The 20049-nt window shown below is 34.1% G+C and overlaps 2 protein-coding genes and 1 pseudogene across 2 annotated transcripts in view; 2 read left to right on the top strand and 1 right to left on the bottom strand.

Moving 5' to 3' along the window:
* LOC146922655 (auxin response factor 22-like) overlaps positions 1-13358 on the top strand; it is a 46314-nt gene extending 32956 nt beyond the window's left edge. The window contains exons 2-3 of the mRNA XM_085711585.1: positions 13117-13202; positions 13289-13358. Coding sequence (XP_085567711.1) covers positions 13117-13202; positions 13289-13358 — 156 coding nt within the window. The remainder of the gene's footprint in view (positions 1-13116; positions 13203-13288) is intronic.
* A 14-nt stretch (positions 13359-13372) lies between these two features.
* Positions 13373-15945, top strand: LOC146922654 (auxin response factor 17-like; annotated as a pseudogene).
* Positions 15946-16372: 427 nt separating this feature from the next.
* LOC146922653 (uncharacterized) lies at positions 16373-16912 on the bottom strand. The gene has a single exon (XM_085711584.1). It carries the CDS (start codon positions 16910-16912, stop codon positions 16373-16375), a length of 540 nt encoding a protein of 179 aa, XP_085567710.1.
* Positions 16913-20049: the final 3137 nt, after the last annotated feature.

Below are 20049 nucleotides of genomic sequence, written 5' to 3'. Positions count from 1 at the left end.
TGCCTAAAATCCTCACATTCTCGTACATTTTTCAAAGGCTTAGAATCAAGTCTTAAAGGGTGAATTAGGGCAATATGATGGACTTGACATTCTTAAGGTGAATTTAGACATATATGCATTATTTATTCACAAATGTAACTTGTAAAACAAGCAACTAATCAAGACTCACACACAAGCATCACAATTATGTACAAACAGTAGCTAAAAATTCATAGAATCATATAACATGTACATCAAATAGTCATCAAGAACATGGGATGGAATTGAGCAAATTTTTAGAGGGTTTTTCATCTAAAATCAAGAAATAATGCAAGAAAATGTGTTAACACCTCTTGGCAAAATTTACAATGAACTAAATGCATAGATGTATCACAAAATTAACAAGAAACATACACAAATTTTTTATAGAATTTTTAAAGGATTTTTAAAAGCTCAAGAACATATAAAATTCCAGAAATTTCAATTAAAATAGTAACAATTAGCAAGAAAATACCACACATATTTTTATAAATTTTCCAGTACAAAAAGTTACATAAAAAACATTTCAAAATTAACAAAAAACATGCACAAATTTTATAGAATTTTTCCAAGTAATTTTAGTTTGAATGGGAGTGTGAAAAGCATAGGCAGTGAGACAAATAGCAAGAAAAAACCAGAAAAACAAACCAAAGGCCCAAGGCCCAAACACCAGCAGGAAACAGATCAGAGGACGACTCAGGGACCGTTGGATTGATCCAGATGGATCAAACCTAGATCCAACGGTCAGAGGAATAAACCAAGTGAACCAGACCGGTTCACAGGCTTATATAAGTGCCTGGAGACCGGTCCAGCTCACTTTTCACTCGTCTTTCTCTCTCTTCTCTTTTTCTAGTGAGAGAAGCTCTCACTTCTCTCTTCTTCAATGTTCATCCTCCACCGCCGGTTTCTGGAATGAAACGGCTGGAGACGATGAAGATTCATCAGAATCTTCATTGTCACCGCCGTGAATTCCAGATTCCGGCGACACTCAAATTCTCCGATCTGTTTGGATCTAAACCCTAACTTGACCTATTTTTCATACTGATTATGAATCTGAACTTGATTTTACGAAATAAACGGTGAATCATCCTAGATCTACATGTTAGGGTTTCGACTTTGAACTTTTTCAATCTTTTTCAAACTTTTTCGAAAGAACAAGTCTCAAAACTTGTTGATCTATTCAGTTTCACCGTTTATTTTTGACTTTGAGCCTTCGATGATGATTTAAAGTGAAAAACGAGGAGGTTCTTTGAATATACCTGTTGAAAACTGGAGATTCGAGCCAAAAGAAAGAGGAGAGAGATGTTGAAGCTTCTTCTTCGTCTCTGAGGTATATTTTGATCGAAACTTCGAAAATAAATCGAAGTTTCTTCGTCTTCTCACTCTTCATCTCTGTGATTTCACTGGTTCTTTCTTCGATTCCCCTTCTTCTCACTTTTTCGTCTCTGTGATCACACCGCTTCGTCCCTTGGATGATTCGGTGTTGAAATTGCAGAGACTTTTGTTCGATGATGAAGATTCAATTCGAATCTCTGAGAACTGCGAAACAAATTATTTTACTTTGACCTGATTTTGTACATAACTGGTTGAATTGAACTTTCTGGTGATGAAATTGGTACGGTTTTGTGAAGAATTGAGGTTGAATTGAGTTAGGGTTTATGATTTGGGGATGAAGTTCTTCATGAACTTCATCGTGTTTCTGGAAAACGGTTAGGGTTTGATCTTTGTGGAGAAGAGAGAGAAATGGAAATGTGTTGATGAGTTGGCACTCAATGATTGATTCTGTTCCTGCACATTGATGAGTTGGCCCTTATATAGGCTGCCATGTGTGCTTGAAACCCAATGATTTCGTGACACCTGTACTGGACCTGTAACTAACTCGTTCTTGGACCAATTTTGGACTCAAGGGCCTTTCTGCAAAATTAAGAACTAAAAGGACCAATCTGCAATTTAAGGAAATTAGAGGACTGGACTGCAATTGACCCAAAAAAAGGACTTAAAACAAAAAAATTGACTTGAAGGACTAAAAATTAAAATAAAAAAACCTTAAAAGAAATAAAATGACATAAAAGGACCAAAGTGCAATTTCTAAAAGTTTAGGAACTAAAAATGAAAATAACAATAAAATTGAAATAAAATTGGTAAATTGGAAAAAATGTAAAGTGAAACGATTAAAATTGACAAAACGGACTTAAATAAACCAATTACTTAAATGAGGTACTTTAAAGTAACCTCTCTCTGCCAAAATTTTGTGTGAAATGACCAAAATGCCCCTGGGGACTAAAACGACTAAAAATGACTCAGATGCAATTTTAAAATGATTTTTAACAGAGAATTGAAGCAAGAGTTTATTTAAACCAAATGAAAAGACTCAGAGACAATTTTAAGAGATTAAACAGAGCTTTAACACTGGAAATGACTAAAATGCCCCTAGGGGCTAAACTGACTCAAAATGACTACAAATGTAATTTTTGAAATGGATTTTGACATAGAATTGAAATAAGAACTTATTCAAACCAGTTGAAAAGACTAAAACAATTTTTCAAAGATTGAAAGAAATTTTAACATAGGAAATGACTAAAATACCCTTTTATGTGAATTTTGCAAGTAATATTGAAATAAAATGCAGAGAAAGATGTAATTGATCAGAGACATATCAAATGACTTGAAATGCAAGAAAAGAAGAATTGAGTTAGTATTTTTAGGTCCAAAATTAGGGTATAACATACAACATTTATCATAAACATCATATTCAACCTTCAACAACCATTCATACATCATCTCATCATCATATTAATCTATTCATAAAGGGTTCATAAGCAATTGGCTCTCAAAAATCATTTTCTACCAAGTTTGTCTCCAAAAATCACAACATTGAAAATAATTGAGCACCTAAGCCAAAACCAAGTAAACGAGCTCAATTGCCTATGCCATGTATCCTCACAAGTCACATATACGTGCAGTAGAGGTTACATAAGCATTTCGTCGGCCAAATACGATGAATTCATAAAAATCACAAAGTTCGTCTCACCGAAACACTTTTCAAGAAATTTTCCATTTTGAAATCAAAACAAGTTAGACCCCTCACATCATAGTTTAAATACTACTAAACACCTTAATTGAACTCAAAAAACATAAGTTTGAAGTTTGGAACCAATCCATAAGGTTTGGGTCGACTTAAGAGTAGTTATGCGGAATTTTTGTAAAATTTCACCAAGACCACCTTGGGGTATTTTCATCATAACTCAAAAACCAAAAATCATTTTCAAGTCAAACCAAAGCCATTGGAAAGCTAACAAAATTATCTACAACTTTCATGTTTACACCGAAAATCAATTCAAAACAGAAACAGGAGAAAAAGACGCAAGAACGCGAAACAGGGGGTTCTGTCCTGTGCAACTCGCAACTGCGAGTGATTTACTTGCAACTGCGAGTTATGACAGTCCAGTCTCGAGAAAAACCTCATTTTCACCCCAAGACTCCAATTTTGACATCCCAAAGCTCAAATTTGATCCCAAAGTTTGTTTATACATTTCTAAACATGAAAAGACACTCAATTCCATATAAAATTTGCACTACAACCTCCTCTTAACAAAAATCATCATTTGACCCATTTTTCATCAAAACCACAAAAACAACACAAAGTCATGGTAAACCCCACAATTATGATTACCCAAGGTTCAATTCATCAACAACAACCCCTCACAACATCAACAACAACAACCATTCATGAATTCATCACAATTCATCAACAACATCTCATATCAACAATTTTTGGGTAAAACACAAAGCATACATATGTAAATGATTTAAGCTTGCAATTTCATCATCAACAACTCAATTAGCATTCAATTTACATACCCAAACATTACATCACAACATAAGCACGAATTTCACAATTAATTTCACAAATAATCAATTATTCAAATAAGCACTTATGTAGAAATTTAGGGTAGAAGCTACAAATAAGTGATTATGAGTAAAGACTAACCCCCTTACCTTAATTCTCTACAAACTCAAGCTGAGACTTCACTTTAGCTCCCAAAGCTTGGACCTCTAGCTCTCTCTAGCTCTCCTCCTTCAAACCCTTTCTCTTCTCTTGTCTCTATCTCTTTCTTCCTCTTCTCCCAAATGCAAATTTTGGTAAAACCCTATTTCACTACTAACACTAGTGTTTAAATAGGCTTTACTTAATTGGGCTCAACTCACAATGCCTTAATGGGCCTAACCCATTTATATTCTAACTCAAAATGTTACTACTCACTTAACGGTAAAATGTAACACTAACGGTCACTTACCGGTAAATAAAATAATTACTACACTCTCTCTAGTACTTAGTAAAATACCCACCCTCACTAAGCACTAAAAATAATTCTCAACAAAATTACAAAATTACCCTTACGCGTAAAATGACCAAAATACCCCTGAGCCCAAAATGACTAAAATACCCCTCTAACACCGAATTCTACAATTCCAAACAAAAAATACACACAGAGGCAATTAATCACATAAGAGCACATATAACACACATAAATAAATAATAAAATAAATCTAGCGAAAATCGGGTTGTTACAGTTCATATGCTGTTTTCTCCAAAATAGGTCTGATATAGATCTTGTTCTGAGCATAACATGTTGTATTCACTGCTTCTGCCCAAAAATGCTTTGCTAAATTGTTTTCATGGATCATGGTTCTGGCCATTTCTTGTAAAGTTCTATTCTTTCTTTCTACAACCCCATTTTGTTGTGGAGTTCTATGAGAAGATAATGCATGGACAATTCCATGTTTTTCACAAAAAGCTTCAAATGGCCCATTTTCAAACTCTCCACCATGATCATTTCTGATTTTCAAAATCTTTGTTTCTTTTTCAGATTGAATTTGAGTGCAGAAACTACTGAATACATCACAAGCAACATCTTTACTCTTAAGGAATTTTACCCAAGTCCATCTGCTATAATCATCAACAATGACTAACCCATATTTACTTCCATATAAGGATGCAGTACTGACTGGTCCATACAAATCAATATGGAGTAGTTCTAAGGGTCTGGAGGTTGAAACAATGTCTTTTGTTTTAAAAGATGATTTCACAATCTTCCCTTTCTGACATGCACCACAAAGTGCATCTGAATGATAGTCAATGTCTGGAAGGCCTTTGATAAGTTGTAACTTGCTAAGATTAGAGATTAATCTCCAGTTAGTATGACCCAACCTTCTGTGACACATCCATTTCTTATCATTCATTGACAGAAGACAAATGACCTTCTGGTCAACCAGTTCAGAAAAGTTGATTTTATAGACATTTTCCACTCTCTTTCCCTTGAACACAATGGATTTGTCTTCCTTGTTGATTACAGTACAGTTGGCTTTTTCAAAAAACACGTCATAACCATTGTCACAAAATTGACTAATGCTCAATAGGTTATGTTCAAGACCATCTATCAACCATACATTATTAATTAAGGTAGAGGAATTACCAATTGTTCCTGTACCAATGATCTTGCCAGACTGGTTGCCTCCAAACTTCACATTTCCTCCTTCTTTCATTGTTAGTTTGAGGAACATGGACTTCTCTCCTGTCATGTGTCTTGAGCAACCGCTGTCTAGGTACCATGATTTTGGTTTCTCCTTTTCTCTTAGACATACCTGCAACATTGACATTTTCAGATTTAGGTACCCATTGTCTTATGAGTCCTCTCAGGTTAGTACTAGAAGTTTTACTCTTCACTTCTTGTACCTTGTGCTGTGAGTTTGGTTGGTTCTGATTAATCATCACCTTAGGTTTTGGTACTTCAGGAGCAGTAACTGTTCTCTTTTGAAACTTAAACTTCTGATTCTCAGATTCTGGTTTCACCAGACTCTGAGGAACAAGTTCTGATCTCTTTAGAATCCTGATCTTTGAAGTCTTGGAATCAGAGTTGATCATAGCCTTTGGCTTAAAGTTCTTTGGCTTTGAAGTAATCTTAGCCTTAGAGCTAGAGGCTTCAGGTTCTGATTGAACAATAGTTTCCAACTCAGCACCTTCAGGTACAAAGAAGGTTTTCAATCCTTCCTTGATGTATTCACAACATGCTTTGAGATTGATTTTATTAGGTTTCCCTCCTGAAAATCCAATCCATCTGCCATTGTTTCTGTAAATGCTGTAAATTATTGAAGCAAATATGCTTCTGTCAATGCCAGACATGATAAAATCTTCAAGAGCAATTTCATGGTTGCTTAATGGTTTTTCATTTCACTTTTCTTGTAGCTTCTGACACAAGAACCTGAGCTTATCTTCATAAGTTTTACAAATGAAGTCAAAGCATCCAAGTCCTTCTTCAGAAGCCTTCAGATCCAATAGAGTTGATTCTTGTTGTTTCATTAAATCAACATATGTTTCTCTTAAATCCTTCAACTCATTGGTTCTTACTTCAAAATGTGTAAGGAGTTCTTTAAGTGACTCAACAAGTTCATCTCTGGGAATTTTAGAATATACCTCGTTTTCATCTTCAGAGTCTAATTCTGATCCAGCTTCTGAAGTTGTTGTAGCTACTAACCCAACAGCTATCTTTGCACCTTCTTCAGCTTCCTCTTTATCAGATCCAGATTCACTTTCCAAATCATCCCAGGTGGCCATTAAACTCTGCTTAATCTGCTTCTTGAATTTGCTTGGTTTGAAAGTTGACTTCTTTGTCTTGTCCTTTGACTTATCCTTCTGAAGATCAGGGTAATCAGCAATGAAATGTTCAGACTTCTTACAGTTGAAGCAACCCTTTTGATCTTCTCTCTTTGAGCTTCTGGAGTTATTCCTTCTAGTCAGAAACTTTCTATTTTTCTTGGCCAGATACTGCAGTCTGTTGGAGAGCATAGCCATCTCAGCAACATCTTCTTCAGAGTCTGAACCAGATGGTTCTTCTTCTTCAGATTCAACTACTTTGTGAGCTTTTGATGACTTACCTTTGCATGGAAGAGCTATTGATTTACTCTTCTTAGTAGACTCATGTTCAATAAGACTTAGCTCATGAACTTTGAGAGAACTAACAAGATCTTCAACACTTAAAGTGTTTAAATCTTTAGCTTCCTCAATGGCAGTCACCTTTGGTCTCCATCTAGAAGGAAAACTTCTGAGTATCTTGCTCACATGATCAGAAGCAACATAACTCTTCTTCAGTATTTGTAGTCCATAGACTAGGGTTTGAAACCTTGAGTACATCTCCTCAATAGTTTCATCATCCTTCTTCTTGAACAACTCATACTGATGTACAAGCATAAGAGCCTTTGCTTTTCTGACTTTCTTGCTGCGTTCATAGTTAGCACAAAGAGAAGCAAACATTGCTTTAGCAGTTGACTTGTCACTCATCTTCATATATTCTGCTTTAGGAATAGCAGTGACAAGTGCTCCTCTGATGATATGATGCTTCTTGTAAATCTTCTTCTGAGCAGGAGTATGTCTCTTTCTATCAACAGCAGCTCCTTCCTCATCAAGAACCAAGTCATCACCAACACCTTCTTCCAATATGTCCCATAGTTCTTCATCCAAACTCTTGACGTAGCTGTAGAAGTTGGTTTTCCACCAAGAAAATTCTCCAGGGTCTCCGTTAAACTTAGGAATCTTTCATATGCTGGATTTCTTGTTGTCACCAAAATCATATGGAACAATGTTGTTGTTGTGGCCAGATCCATTACCAGAAACAGACGATTCACCAGACATGTTTTTCTCAGATCTTGGACTGTTACACTGTTAGGTGTTATCAACAGAACCAAGGCTCTGGATACCAATTGAAGGTGAGAAAAACACAAGAAGGAGGGTTGAATTGTGTTTTGAAAAATTCTTCGTTTCTCCTAAAACTGAAAAACACTGGACAGAAGCTAAGTGAGACAGCTTCTGAAGTGATAATCAGAATCTGAATGCAGCGGATAAAAATAGAGAGAGAGAGAGAGAGAGAGAGAGAGAGAGAGAGAAAGAAAGACACAAAGCAATTATACAGGTTCCTTCCACAAACCGAAAGTAGTCCTGTCCCCCTTGCACTTCCAAGGAGAGTTCACTAAAATGTAATATCTGATTACAATTACTCAAGCACACAGCAAGAGACTTCCTTTGCTCAAGCACACTTTGCAAGAGTCTTCCTATGCTCAAGAACACAATCAAGAGACTTCTATGCTCAAGCACAACTGCAGGAGACTTCTAGACAAACAAGATTACAAAGAAAAATGTTTGAGATTGAACACTTGATATACAATCGGAGGTGCTCACAATACAAATCAGATAAGACTCTAAGACTTAAGAATTTCTAAGATATGACTTTGAGAGACAGAAATTCTAAGTGAATGCAGAACAATTTTAGCAGAGTTTTGGCATTAGTAAAATGTTGATGAGTCTTTCGTTCAGCATTGCCAAATCTCTAAGTCTTCACTCCTTTATATAGAGGTGTGAAAGAGACGTTGTGAAATTGTCAGCACATCAAAAGAGTCGTTGTTGAAGCTTGATCAATCACCAATGATCTATTGCCTGATATGGTTGTTGTCCTATAAAGAACCAATTTGAAATCCATTCCTAATGCGAAGGAACATCTTTGCAGGCATAGCTGTTATTCTGGAGCTGTTTTTCTTGTCTTGTAGCGTGGACACAAAACAGAGTAGTGGAGAAGGTGGTTGTACAGTTCGTACATAGTACAATGTCAACGCTCTTTGAAGATAAGCTTCCAATGCCTTCAAATCTTCACCAAAATGACCGTTGCAAAGTTCCACTAGTCTTCTGCATTGCTTTCGAATCCAATAGACAACTTTTGAAATGTTAATTCTTGAATCTTCAGCTTGAGGTGATTTTCAGCTTCTGATGAGGTTGCTTCCGAACTTGCTTCTGATGAACTTCAGCTTCTGATGACGTCATCCATCTTCAGGAGCGCTTTTGTCTTTAGGAGCACTTTTGTCTTCAGGAGCACTTTTGACTTCAGGAGCACTTCTCTTCAAATGCTTTAAGCTTCCTTTAGTTGATTCCTTAGCTTTCATTTGTTATACAGAACCTTTATGTGATGTAAAAAATTAACTATGGTCCTGTACACTTGAAAAAATATTACCTAGTCCAATTGACAATTTTTAATACCTTGTTATCATCAAAACTTTTTAAGGTTCATTTTTAAACACAATTTGTTCCAACAAAATCTCTAAAGCCAGTTCACCATGAACATCCTTACAATACACATACAACCATGTGGCAGCGTTGTAAAGCGCATCAGTATTATCAACACAGTGGAAGTCAACACAATCTGTACCGAGTATCCGAGTGAACAATCGTCTTCTATGCTTATCGATGATTCTTTTTAGAATAAGACCGGGGATGACCAGATCTTGAAGATGTTCGAGCAACTTGCTGCTGAAAAAGCTGGTGACAGAAAGAAGGATATGAGGGGACGACAAGACCATCACTACATATTGTGGCTCTTCCATAAAATGTATGAGCTACACATTAAACCAAATGTTGTAACATTTTCATCCATTTTGAATGCTTGCAGGTAAATTCTTTGAAAATATTTATTTTTTATTAACTTCAATTAAACATCTTTTGTTAATGTGAACATTGACATTCTCTCTTGAACATATAACTTATCTAAAATCTTATAATATGATGCAGTCATTGTAATTCATTTGAGGATGGTTCAAAGCTGTTAGACGCGCTCCGCTTGTTTTATAATCAGGTGTATGGTGTAACATATGGACTGTTGATAGGTTACAGAGAACAAGTATGGTTCCAGGCTCAAACTCTATTCGATGAAATGATGCGTATGGATTCTTCAACTACAACCGCCTTTTAGAATGCACTCAGAAAAGACAGATGCAGTTGAAGAATCCATACACATCATTTCATTGAATAGAGTTTGAGCCTGGAACCATATTTGTTCTCTGTAACCCTTCAACAGTCCATGTGTTACACCATACACCTGGTTATCAAACAAGCGGAGTGCGTGTGACAGCTTTGAACCATCCTCAAATGAATTGCAATGATTGCATCATATTATAAGATTTGAGAATTCAAGCGAGAATGTCAACGTACACATTAACAAAAGATGTTTAATTGAAGTTAATAAAAATAAATATTTTCAAAGTATTTACCTGCAAGCATTCAAAATGGATAAAAATAAACATTTGGTTTAATGTGCAGCTCATACATTTTCTGGAAGAGCCACGATATGTAGTGATGGTCTTGTCGTCCCCTCCTATCCTTCTTTGTGTCACCAACTTTTTCAACAGCAAGTTGCTCAAACATTTTCAAGATCCGGTCATCCCTGGTCTTATTCTGAAAAGCATCATCGATAAGCATAGAAGATGATTGTTCACTCGGATACTCAATGGATTGCGAAGAACCATGAACTCCATATTCCAAAGTTGGCGATTGTCGGAATGCATCAATTATGGAGTTGAAAGTCACCACATTTGGCTTTATTCCTTTCTCTATCATCCTTCTGCTCAGGAGCATAAAAAAAAACCATTTTTCATCGGCAGAAATAGGAGCACCATCATGCTTTAATGTGATATATGTATGTTGCTATCCTTTAGAAAACTAGCAATAGACCAAATCTAAATGGTATAACTCACAAAATTAAGCTAACTTGTTTTGAGAATTACCTTGCACTAGAAGAGCATATTCATCATTATAACTCGTTAACTTCCAAAATGCTTGACCATTCCTATCGAAGAACTCAGGCTCGGTTGTGACAGCATCCGAATATTGCTTCCCTACAATATAAAAAGAAAAAATATCAACCATTACAATTGCAGAAACATTAAAAATATCAACCATTACAATGGCAAAGAAAATAAATGCATATGTTTGTTTACCAAATTAAGTTTAGTATGAATGTTAAAAACGTAAGTTCTCATGCAACAATAACATTTTTCATTAAAATTTAGTGAATTTAAACCAACTGCATTTAAATAATTATTGAGAGAATAGGGTTGAAAAAGTTTAAGCATGAAGTTGACTGAATGCTGGAACATATAAAAAGACTCAAACTTCAGAGCATACGTTTACGAATTGCGCTCTTTGCCTCAAGAAACTCAGTATGAGCTTTGGCTGCTTCAGTTTTCATCTTCAAAAGAAGTTCATGATTGGGTTCCGAGATTGAAAGGCTAGCCCCATTTGAGCAACTAGCTTTTGTCCTTTCATCCCACAACTTCATCTTAAGACTCTTTTCCTGTAGAGAACATGTGTGACAGAATATGAACACCATGTGGTAGTTTACAATAACAAAAATCCAAAAACAAACAACGAACTATCTTGTGTCGTCTATACAAACAAATAAACCAATCTTTTAACTATGAAAAACAACGTTCTAGAACTCAATATGTTATTCTTTTTAGAACTTACTTAAAGAATGAAAATGCACAAGTTTTGACTAAACTTGCACAACACAACACAAGCAAGAAAAATAACAAAGTAAGAGAAAGAGATTTTTGAGAGTTCACAAATGTGTGAATTTGGTTTTGGTTTTGGATATTTTTTATAGGCTAATTTTTTAAGATGAAACGGTCATATTTTTATGGTTGAAAAGTTGTATCCATTGGAATAAATAGAAGTTGTCATTAAATGGCCAACTCTTATTATTTTTATTTTCTAGGATATAATATAAATAGAAGTATGATTATGTGATATCCAAAAAAAAAAAAGTAAAAAAATATTGAGACTTTAATAACTACTAGATTTGTTTTGTACCAAAAACGTTAACAAATCTACTATATTTGTTCATTTCAAGATACCGCAACTTTTAATGATCTTATCTCTGAAGCACGGGTACTCCAATTTGCAAAACGTACCCGTACCGGGTACTCCACGGGTACTGGTACTTGTACTGTACGCACCCATGATGTACCAATTTTTTTTTTTTAAACCTTGGTACGGTTACGGTACGGCGGTGGTACTTTCAAGGTATGCATAACCGTTTTTTTCTTGAGAAAATGAGGCTTTTCACAAAGTACTAATACTAGGGGAGTAGGATGTAGCACACACAATAGTGCTACACCTATAACAGATAAATATACAAGTGGAACTGGCAGTACAGACAATGATTTTCCTCTCAAGGCTTATGTGACAATTGTGCAAGAAAGGCATGAAGGAAAAGGAAATAGTGCAACCTGGAACTGCAACTATTGCAATATATCATACAAGGATTCTTATTTTAGAATAAGATGTCATTTGCTCGGAGAAAATAAAAAGGGGTAGCTATTTGTCCAAAAGTGACAAATGAATATCTTGCTGAGATGAAAGAACTTGACAGAATTGCTAATGAAAAAGCGATATAATTTCCGCCGGTTGAGCGATATAATTTCCTCATGCTATGTTATTTTAAATTAAAAAAAAAATTATCCTAACATACCCGTACCTTTGTTTTTTGAGAAATGCCGTATCCCGTACCCGCACCCGTACCCGTACCGAGTACCGTACCCGCACCCGTGCAACACATGATCTTATATATATCGAGATTTCTAAAGAATATCTTAATTTAATCTTTTATTTTGAGAGGAAGATTTTGTAATTATTCTGGGTCACTATCTAAGCATGTCTTCTCCTTGGGTTTGTATTAGTTAATAAAATCTGCTTTGCTTTTCCAAAATAACTTAGGATTTCTTAATTACATTGTTATGAGTCCTACCATACCAAATTAAGTTCAATGACTTTAGCAACTTTATACTCAAATGATGCCATTCTTTAAGAAGTTGAAATAGTTCCAAGAGTTTACCTCAGCCAGAATTCCGAATTTATGTGACTGCCTAGTTTGCATTAAGAATTAATTCCAAGTTGAAATGGTTCCCTGTGCCTTAAGAATTCATCAGATAATGTGTATGTAAGCAGATTACATTTTACAATCAATTGTTTATGTTAGACTTTTTTTATATGTCACTGCCTACGTAACTTGCTCCAATAGTGATATTTTCTAAGAAACAGTTATGAAGTTTAAAAACTTTCTAATTATTTCTCGTTGTAAATATTCTTAATGCTAAGTATGATCTTGATTTTGAATTGCATGTTAATAATTATTAATAAACATTTGATGTGTAAATACATACTATTTCAAATGACTGATGTTGGATTCTTACCATTTTTTTTATATCTTTTGATCATAGGTTAACTGGGATGAACCTGAAATCTCGAAGATTCCAAACTGTGTCAATCCTTGGCAGGTTGAACTTATTCCCCACAAAGCTGAACTGTATATACAATCCCCCCCAAATAAAAATCCTAGACGTGCTGAGAGCTCTGTCCTGTTAAGTGATACCGGGGAGCTACATTCCGAAGCATTCCCCACAAACTCAGCTGGGAAGATATTCGTTGGAACTTGGAATATGCCGGAAAAGTGGGAAGGTAACAGAGAAGGCGGTTATGGATGCGGTGGAATTGGCGGTGAAAAACATGGCATTTGAAGTTTTGTATTATCCGAGAGCGAATTGGTTTGATTTTGTAGTGGATGCAAATGTTGTTGATGATGCCATGAAGATTAGTTGGACATCTGGAATTCAAGTCAAGCTTCCTTTCAAGAAAGAAAAATCTTCAAATTCAAAGATGAGATTGTTTCAGCCTCAGGGGACAATCTCAGATGTTTCTAATGCTCCTTCTAATGTCCCTAATTGGCGCATGCTTCAGGTACATACACTTTCTTCTTTTGGTGATATTATATTTCAAGTGCATAATGTTATCTAGTACTACTTTTGTTTGAAAATAAATATTACAGTTCAAATTTATAGTTGGTACAAATGTACAATGTTGAATCCAGAATTCAATGATTTCTTTGATAAGTATTAGTGTTGAAGTTAATGCATGATTGATCACCAAGAAGCAACACAACCTCCTGATCACAAAGAATTTTGCAGCATTGAGGTCCCAAAAAACATAAACAGCGTTTTCACCATCGAACCTTGTTTCCCGAAAGTACCATGGTTTTAGCTCAACCTTGCAGTTATATTTAGTTTCTCTTTTTGGGATTTCCACCGATAAACCATGAAGCAACGAGAGTTATCATCTACCTTTCTTCTGTATACTGAAATGTAAACCGTTCTACCTGAATTTGTCACTGCTCGACTTGAGTTTTGCATTGTTTTTGATGCGTTTATTAGAAGAAAAAAAGTGAGATGATGCAAATAATACGATCAGATTGGAAAGGGAGGGAATTTAACATGAATTTTAGGAGATCCGCGTGGCAAGCTGTATGAATGTTCTGCCAGAGGTCTTTCCAAACTGGCAGTGACTGAGAATTACAAAAGAATTGCCAGAGGGTCTATACCATTTTAAATTTTTATTTTTATATTTTGGAATGTAGCTTTTAATTCTGAAGTTGAAACTAGAAAAACTTTGTTTGGATCCAAGGTATATGAGAGAATAGAATAGAAGAAAGGGAAGTGTTTTTGGGTTCTTTTATAACGGGGAAGCTTCAGGCCAAGTATTATATAATAAAATACATTTTCTTGTTTTTATTGCAACATCTTATAACCATCTTTAATAGTGCACTTAAATTAGAGTTTCTTAGCTTGGTGGAGAAATTAAAAACAACATCTTCGAAATGGTTGAAAACAGAATCAAAAGATTTTAACTATCAAATTACTCGATGGTGGAACAATCCAGTGAATGATTGGTGGGATCAGGGACGGCAAGGTATCGTTCTTGTTGGGATGCTAGAATCGTATATAGCTTCTTTATTCCTTTGTTATGAGTCCTACCATATCACATAAGTTAATGAATTTTGCAACTTTATACTCAAACGATGCAATTCTTTATGAAATTGTTTATATCAGACCCGTTTTTATCATTGACCGCCTAAATAACTTTATCCAATAGTGATATTCTCTAAGAACTTTCTTAAAAATTATTGTTGTAAATACTCTTAATGCTTAATAGGATCTTGATTTTGACTCGCATGTTATTAATTGATAATAAACATTTGATATGTAAATACATACTATTTCGAATGACTGATGTTGGATTCTCGCCATATTTTTATCTCTTTATTATAGGTTAAGTGGGATGAACCTGAAATCTCGCAGAATCCAAACGGTGTCAATCCTTGGCAGTTACTGTATCCACCATTCCCCCCAACAAAAAGGCCTAGACTTGCCCAGAGTTCTGCAGACCCCTTCATTTCTATGATCCCTTCAACACCGGGATCCTTGAACCAAACATTGTTGAACTGTGATACTTTTCCTGCATGAATGCAGGGAGCCAGGCATGATCATCTATCTGAATCAGGCTCTTCGAACTTTTTGATTGATAAGGATGATGGTTTCTTTGGGAATAGTTTAATGGCAGGTTTGAGTAGTACTGTGTCGGACAACTTATATACAAAAATTCTACAAAAACCATGCATGATGCATGGGTTAGACTAGTTATAACATAAAGTGAAACAACCGCATCATGTTCCTCTCCACTCTCTTGCTGCTCGTGTTCCTCTCACTCACAAGCCAAAACGTCCGCTACTAAAAGTCGTCTACTGCACTCTCATGCGCATGGTTCTACGAGTACTCTTGGTTCGCCTTTTTCTACGAATTTTTTCACGATAGGAACCAATACAAGAAAGTACCGTGAATCGGTTTGTGCGAACCAATCGTGGTTCTCTAGTCAATCCAACAAATTTTGTAACTATGATTTAAAATTCTACAAACAAAATTGGCACATACGATATATCACTATTCTAAATCAAATCAAATAACAAAATTATTTCGCGGGTGCAACACATTCGTCGGTCGTTACAATCTATAGTTCTGATCTAATGCTAAAACCAACAAAGCCAACATGCATATTATAAAACCTATTTGAGTGATTTTGGGTATCAAATTCCATGCCAACATATGGGACTAACGCTTTCAAAGAACTCTTCTACATTTCCTTTATTCATCAACAAACCTATTAATTCCTTTTTTTTCTAATGTGATTTTTGTGTTTTTCCCTCAGACACAATGGCATAAAGCAATGTGATTTTTGTTTTTTTGTTTTAATTAAAAAAATAACGATGGTTGGCCTCTGTGGTGCATAAATGCACAATTCCAAAAAGGAATTAATAGGTTCAAACGAGGGTTGTAATTTTGCAAAGAATCAAATTGAAGAGTGATTTAGATGTGATTTGAAAAGAAAAAAAAAATACTTTTAAGCCCTCATCAACAAAACATAGGGCTCACACCATTAACAGGAGTCTTAAACTTTAATAAACACTACCATTAAACATGACAAACATAATATCACGCGGATCCTCTCCAATTAAAAATCAGTGTCAATTACAATTCAAGAAAAAAGAAAGATAAACACATCTGAAAAATCAATCTCAAACTTATTTAAAGATAACACATTTTGAAATACCACAATAAACAAAACAAAGCAACAAAAACATGTCGCAATTCATTTGCTTGTTCTAGTTGGCAACTGAAACCTACACAAGGGACAAGAGTTGCCGGGACAAGAGTTGCCTATTTTCAACCAATGACGAATGCATTTCATATGAAATGTGTGTGATAAACACGGCATAGGGACACCAACAATAACATCGTTGAAACAAATAGCACATTCTTCCACTTTTTCAACTTTCACCACCTCCAATTCCTCAATACTTGACTTTGCCGCGGGAATCAACCCATTATTTTCTTCATCACCATCCACTTCTTCATCATTGTCATCTTCATCATCAGTTTCATCTTCACTGGCCCTTGTAACGCTAAGAATGACACGAATAGAAAGAACCTTTTGATTCTTGTAGGCCCCGTTAACCATATCACGAGCACATTTAAAAATATCTACCACTACATACCTAAAAGCATCTTCGGGAACATCCATTTGAGAAAGCCATCTTTCTTGCATTAATTGATCCGTAGAGACATTTGAAAACTTGTAATTCTTTGTGTCAGAAAAAGTTTCAAAATTTTTCTCACTCAAAACATACATGTTTGTGTAATCAAACTCTATATGAAATACTTTTCATTAGGGCATGATGAAATATTTTGTGTGTTGGTGTAAGTAATATCTGGGTAGTAATCATCCATTATCGTGGGAAGAATGATGAGAGGTTTCAAGAAACTTGAAAGCTTGTAAAGAAAGAAAAAACAGAGATTTTGGGAACAAATAAAAGGAAGGGATACTTTCTTTATTTATAAAAGGAAGAATGTGAAACCGTTTTTGACTTTGAAACGATTAGGAGAAAAACATGGCTATCATGTGTGATATAAGAGAAAAAAACGGTTCATAATTGATATAAATCAATATCTTCGGCGATTTTGTTTTTCCTGATATATTAAATCTTAAAATTTTTTTTGAGACATTTAAATCTTTAAATATAAAACATATCTTCTTATATATAAAAGTTAACACGGGTGATTATTTTAGCCCTAATTTTAACCTAAACCCTGCTGCTTGGATTTACTGTTTTAACCCTAATGCTTATTTTCAAATATAACCTTATCTGCTTCTTACTCTTTCTCCTTGATCTTAACAACTTCTCTTCTTATATATCTTCATATATATCAAAGTTAACCAGGGTGATTATTTTAGCCATAATTTTAAACTAAACCCTAATGCTTGGATTTACTGTTTTAACCCTAATGCATATTTTCAAATATAACCTTATCTGCTTCTTACTCTTTCTCCTTGATCTTAAACAACTTCTCTTCTTATATATCTTCTTATATATAAAAGTTAACACGGGTGATTATTTTATCTCTAATTTTAACCTAAACCCTAATGCTTGGATTTACTGTTTTAACCCTAATGCTTATTTTCCAATATATCATTATCTGATTCTTACTCTTTCTCTTTGATCTTAAACAACTTCTCTTCTTATCTTCTTATATATAAAAGTTAACACGGGTGATTATTTTAGCGCTAATTTTAACCTAAACGATGCTGCTTGGATTTACTGATTTAACCCTAATGCTTATTTTCAAATATAACCTTATCTGCTTCTTACTCTTTCTCCTTGATCTTAAACAAATTCTCTTCTTATATATCTTCTTATATATAAAAGTTAACATGGGTGATTATTTTATCACTAATTTTAACCTAAACCCTAATGCTTGGATTTACTGTTTTAACCCTAATGCTTATTTTCAAATATAACATTATCTGCTTCTTACTCTTTCTCCTTGATCTTAAACAACTTCTCTTCTTATCTTCTTATATATAAAAGTTAACACGGGAGATTATTTTAGCCCTAATTTTAACCTAAACCCTGCTGCTTGGATTTACTGTTTTAACCCTAATGCTTATTTTCAAATATAACCTTATCTGCTTCTTACTCTTTCTCCTTGATCTTAACAACTTCTCTTCTTATATATCTTCTAATATATAAAAGTTAACCCGGGTGATTATTTTTGCCCTAATTTTAAGCTAAACCCTAATGCTTGGATTTACTGTTTTAACCCTAATGCTTATTTTCAAATATAACCTTATCTGCTTCTTACTCTTTCTCCTTGATCTTAAACAACTTCTCTTCTTATATATGTTCTTATATATAAAAGTTAACACGGGTGATTATTTTATCCCTAATTTTAACCTAAACCCTAATGCTTGGATTTACTGTTTTAACCCTAATGCTTATTTTCAAATATAACCTTATCTGCTTCTTACTCTTTCTCCTTGATATTAAACAACTTCTCTTCTTATCTTCTTATATATAAAAGTTAACACAGGCGATTATTTTAGCCCTAATTTTAACCTAAATCCTAATGCTTGGATTTACTGTTTTAACCCTAATGCTTATTTTCAATCATAACCTTATCTGCTTCTTACTCTTTCTCCTTGATATATAAAAGTTAACCCGGGTGATTATTTTAGCCCTAATTTTAACCTAAACCCTAATGCTTGGATTTACTGTTTTAACCCTTCTTCTTATATATAAAAGTTAACACGGGTGATTATTTTAGCCCTAATTTTAACCTAAACCCTAATGCTTGGATTTACTGTTTTACCCCTAATGCTTATTTTCAAATATAACCTTATCTGTTTCTTACTCTTTCTCTTTGATCTCAAACAACTTCTCTTCTTATATATCTTCTTATCTTCTTATATATAAGAGTTAACCTGGGTGATTATTTTAGCCCTAAACCCTAATGCTTGGATTTACTGTTTTAACCCTAATGCTTATTTTCAAATATAATCTTATCTGCTTCTTACTCTTTCTCCTTGATCTTAAACAACTTCTCTTCTTATCTTCTTGTATATAAAAGTTAACACGGGTGATTATTTTAGCCCTAATTTTAACCGAAACCCTAATGATTGGATTTACTGTTTTAACCCTAATGCTTATTTTCAAATATAACCTTATCTGCTTGGATTTTCTTTTCTTCAATAAACTATGTCATTAAATTTATATGTTATGTTACCGTAACAGGGTCGATGTCGTGGAAATTGTTTAATATGGTACATTACAAAGGTTTCTGGTAATTTATTTTATGAATTGAATTATACTTTTTTTTCGATTCAAGTAAAGTGTTTACTTTCATATTTGCGTAATATTTGTTCTTTTGTATGACCCGTGCGTTAGCACGGGTCGATGGTCTAGTAATTCAAAATCTTTAATGATTAATATTTTTTAGGGAAATCGTTAATGATTAACTTTTTTTTTTTAGGGAAATCTCTAATGATTAATAAAGTTCATATTTTCATGATCAAAATAAAACATGCAATTCAAAATCTTTAATGATTCCCTCAAAAAAAAAACTTTAATGATTAATTTTTTTTTTGGGAAATCTTTAATGATTAATTTTTTTTAGGGAAATCTTTAATGGTTAATAAAGTTCATGACAAAAAAAAAGTTCATATTTTCTTCCTCAAAAAAAGTTCAAATATTTTTTTCTTAATATTTTATTGGACTAAACCACTCAATTGGTTCTTATCATAAGTCACTCTAAAATTAGTTTTCAACTCTATTAATATATATCAAAATACTTCCTCTCTGTAAAATATTTTTTACATAGGTGTTTGTCAGACTCTCTTTATTTTTTTTAGAGGAGGTATTTATCTTTATATTTTTGTCGTATAATTGAGAGGGAAAATTCAACCATCTCAAATGTTTTGTTTTTTGAGTC

This window comes from Medicago sativa, chromosome 5, assembly GCF_051527215.1.
Source record: "Medicago sativa cultivar Bolivia chromosome 5, Bolivia_mono, whole genome shotgun sequence".
In the NCBI taxonomy this organism is placed as follows: Eukaryota; Viridiplantae; Streptophyta; class Magnoliopsida; order Fabales; family Fabaceae; genus Medicago; species Medicago sativa.
Note: the sequence above shows the minus strand (reverse complement) of the source record. Positions and strands in the feature narration are given on the sequence as shown.

Bases quoted from the DNA above. Each gene is read 5' to 3' on its own strand.
- LOC146922653 (XM_085711584.1), bottom strand. From the start codon at position 16,912: ATGTATGTTTTGAGTGAGAAAAATTTTGAAACTTTTTCTGACACAAAG.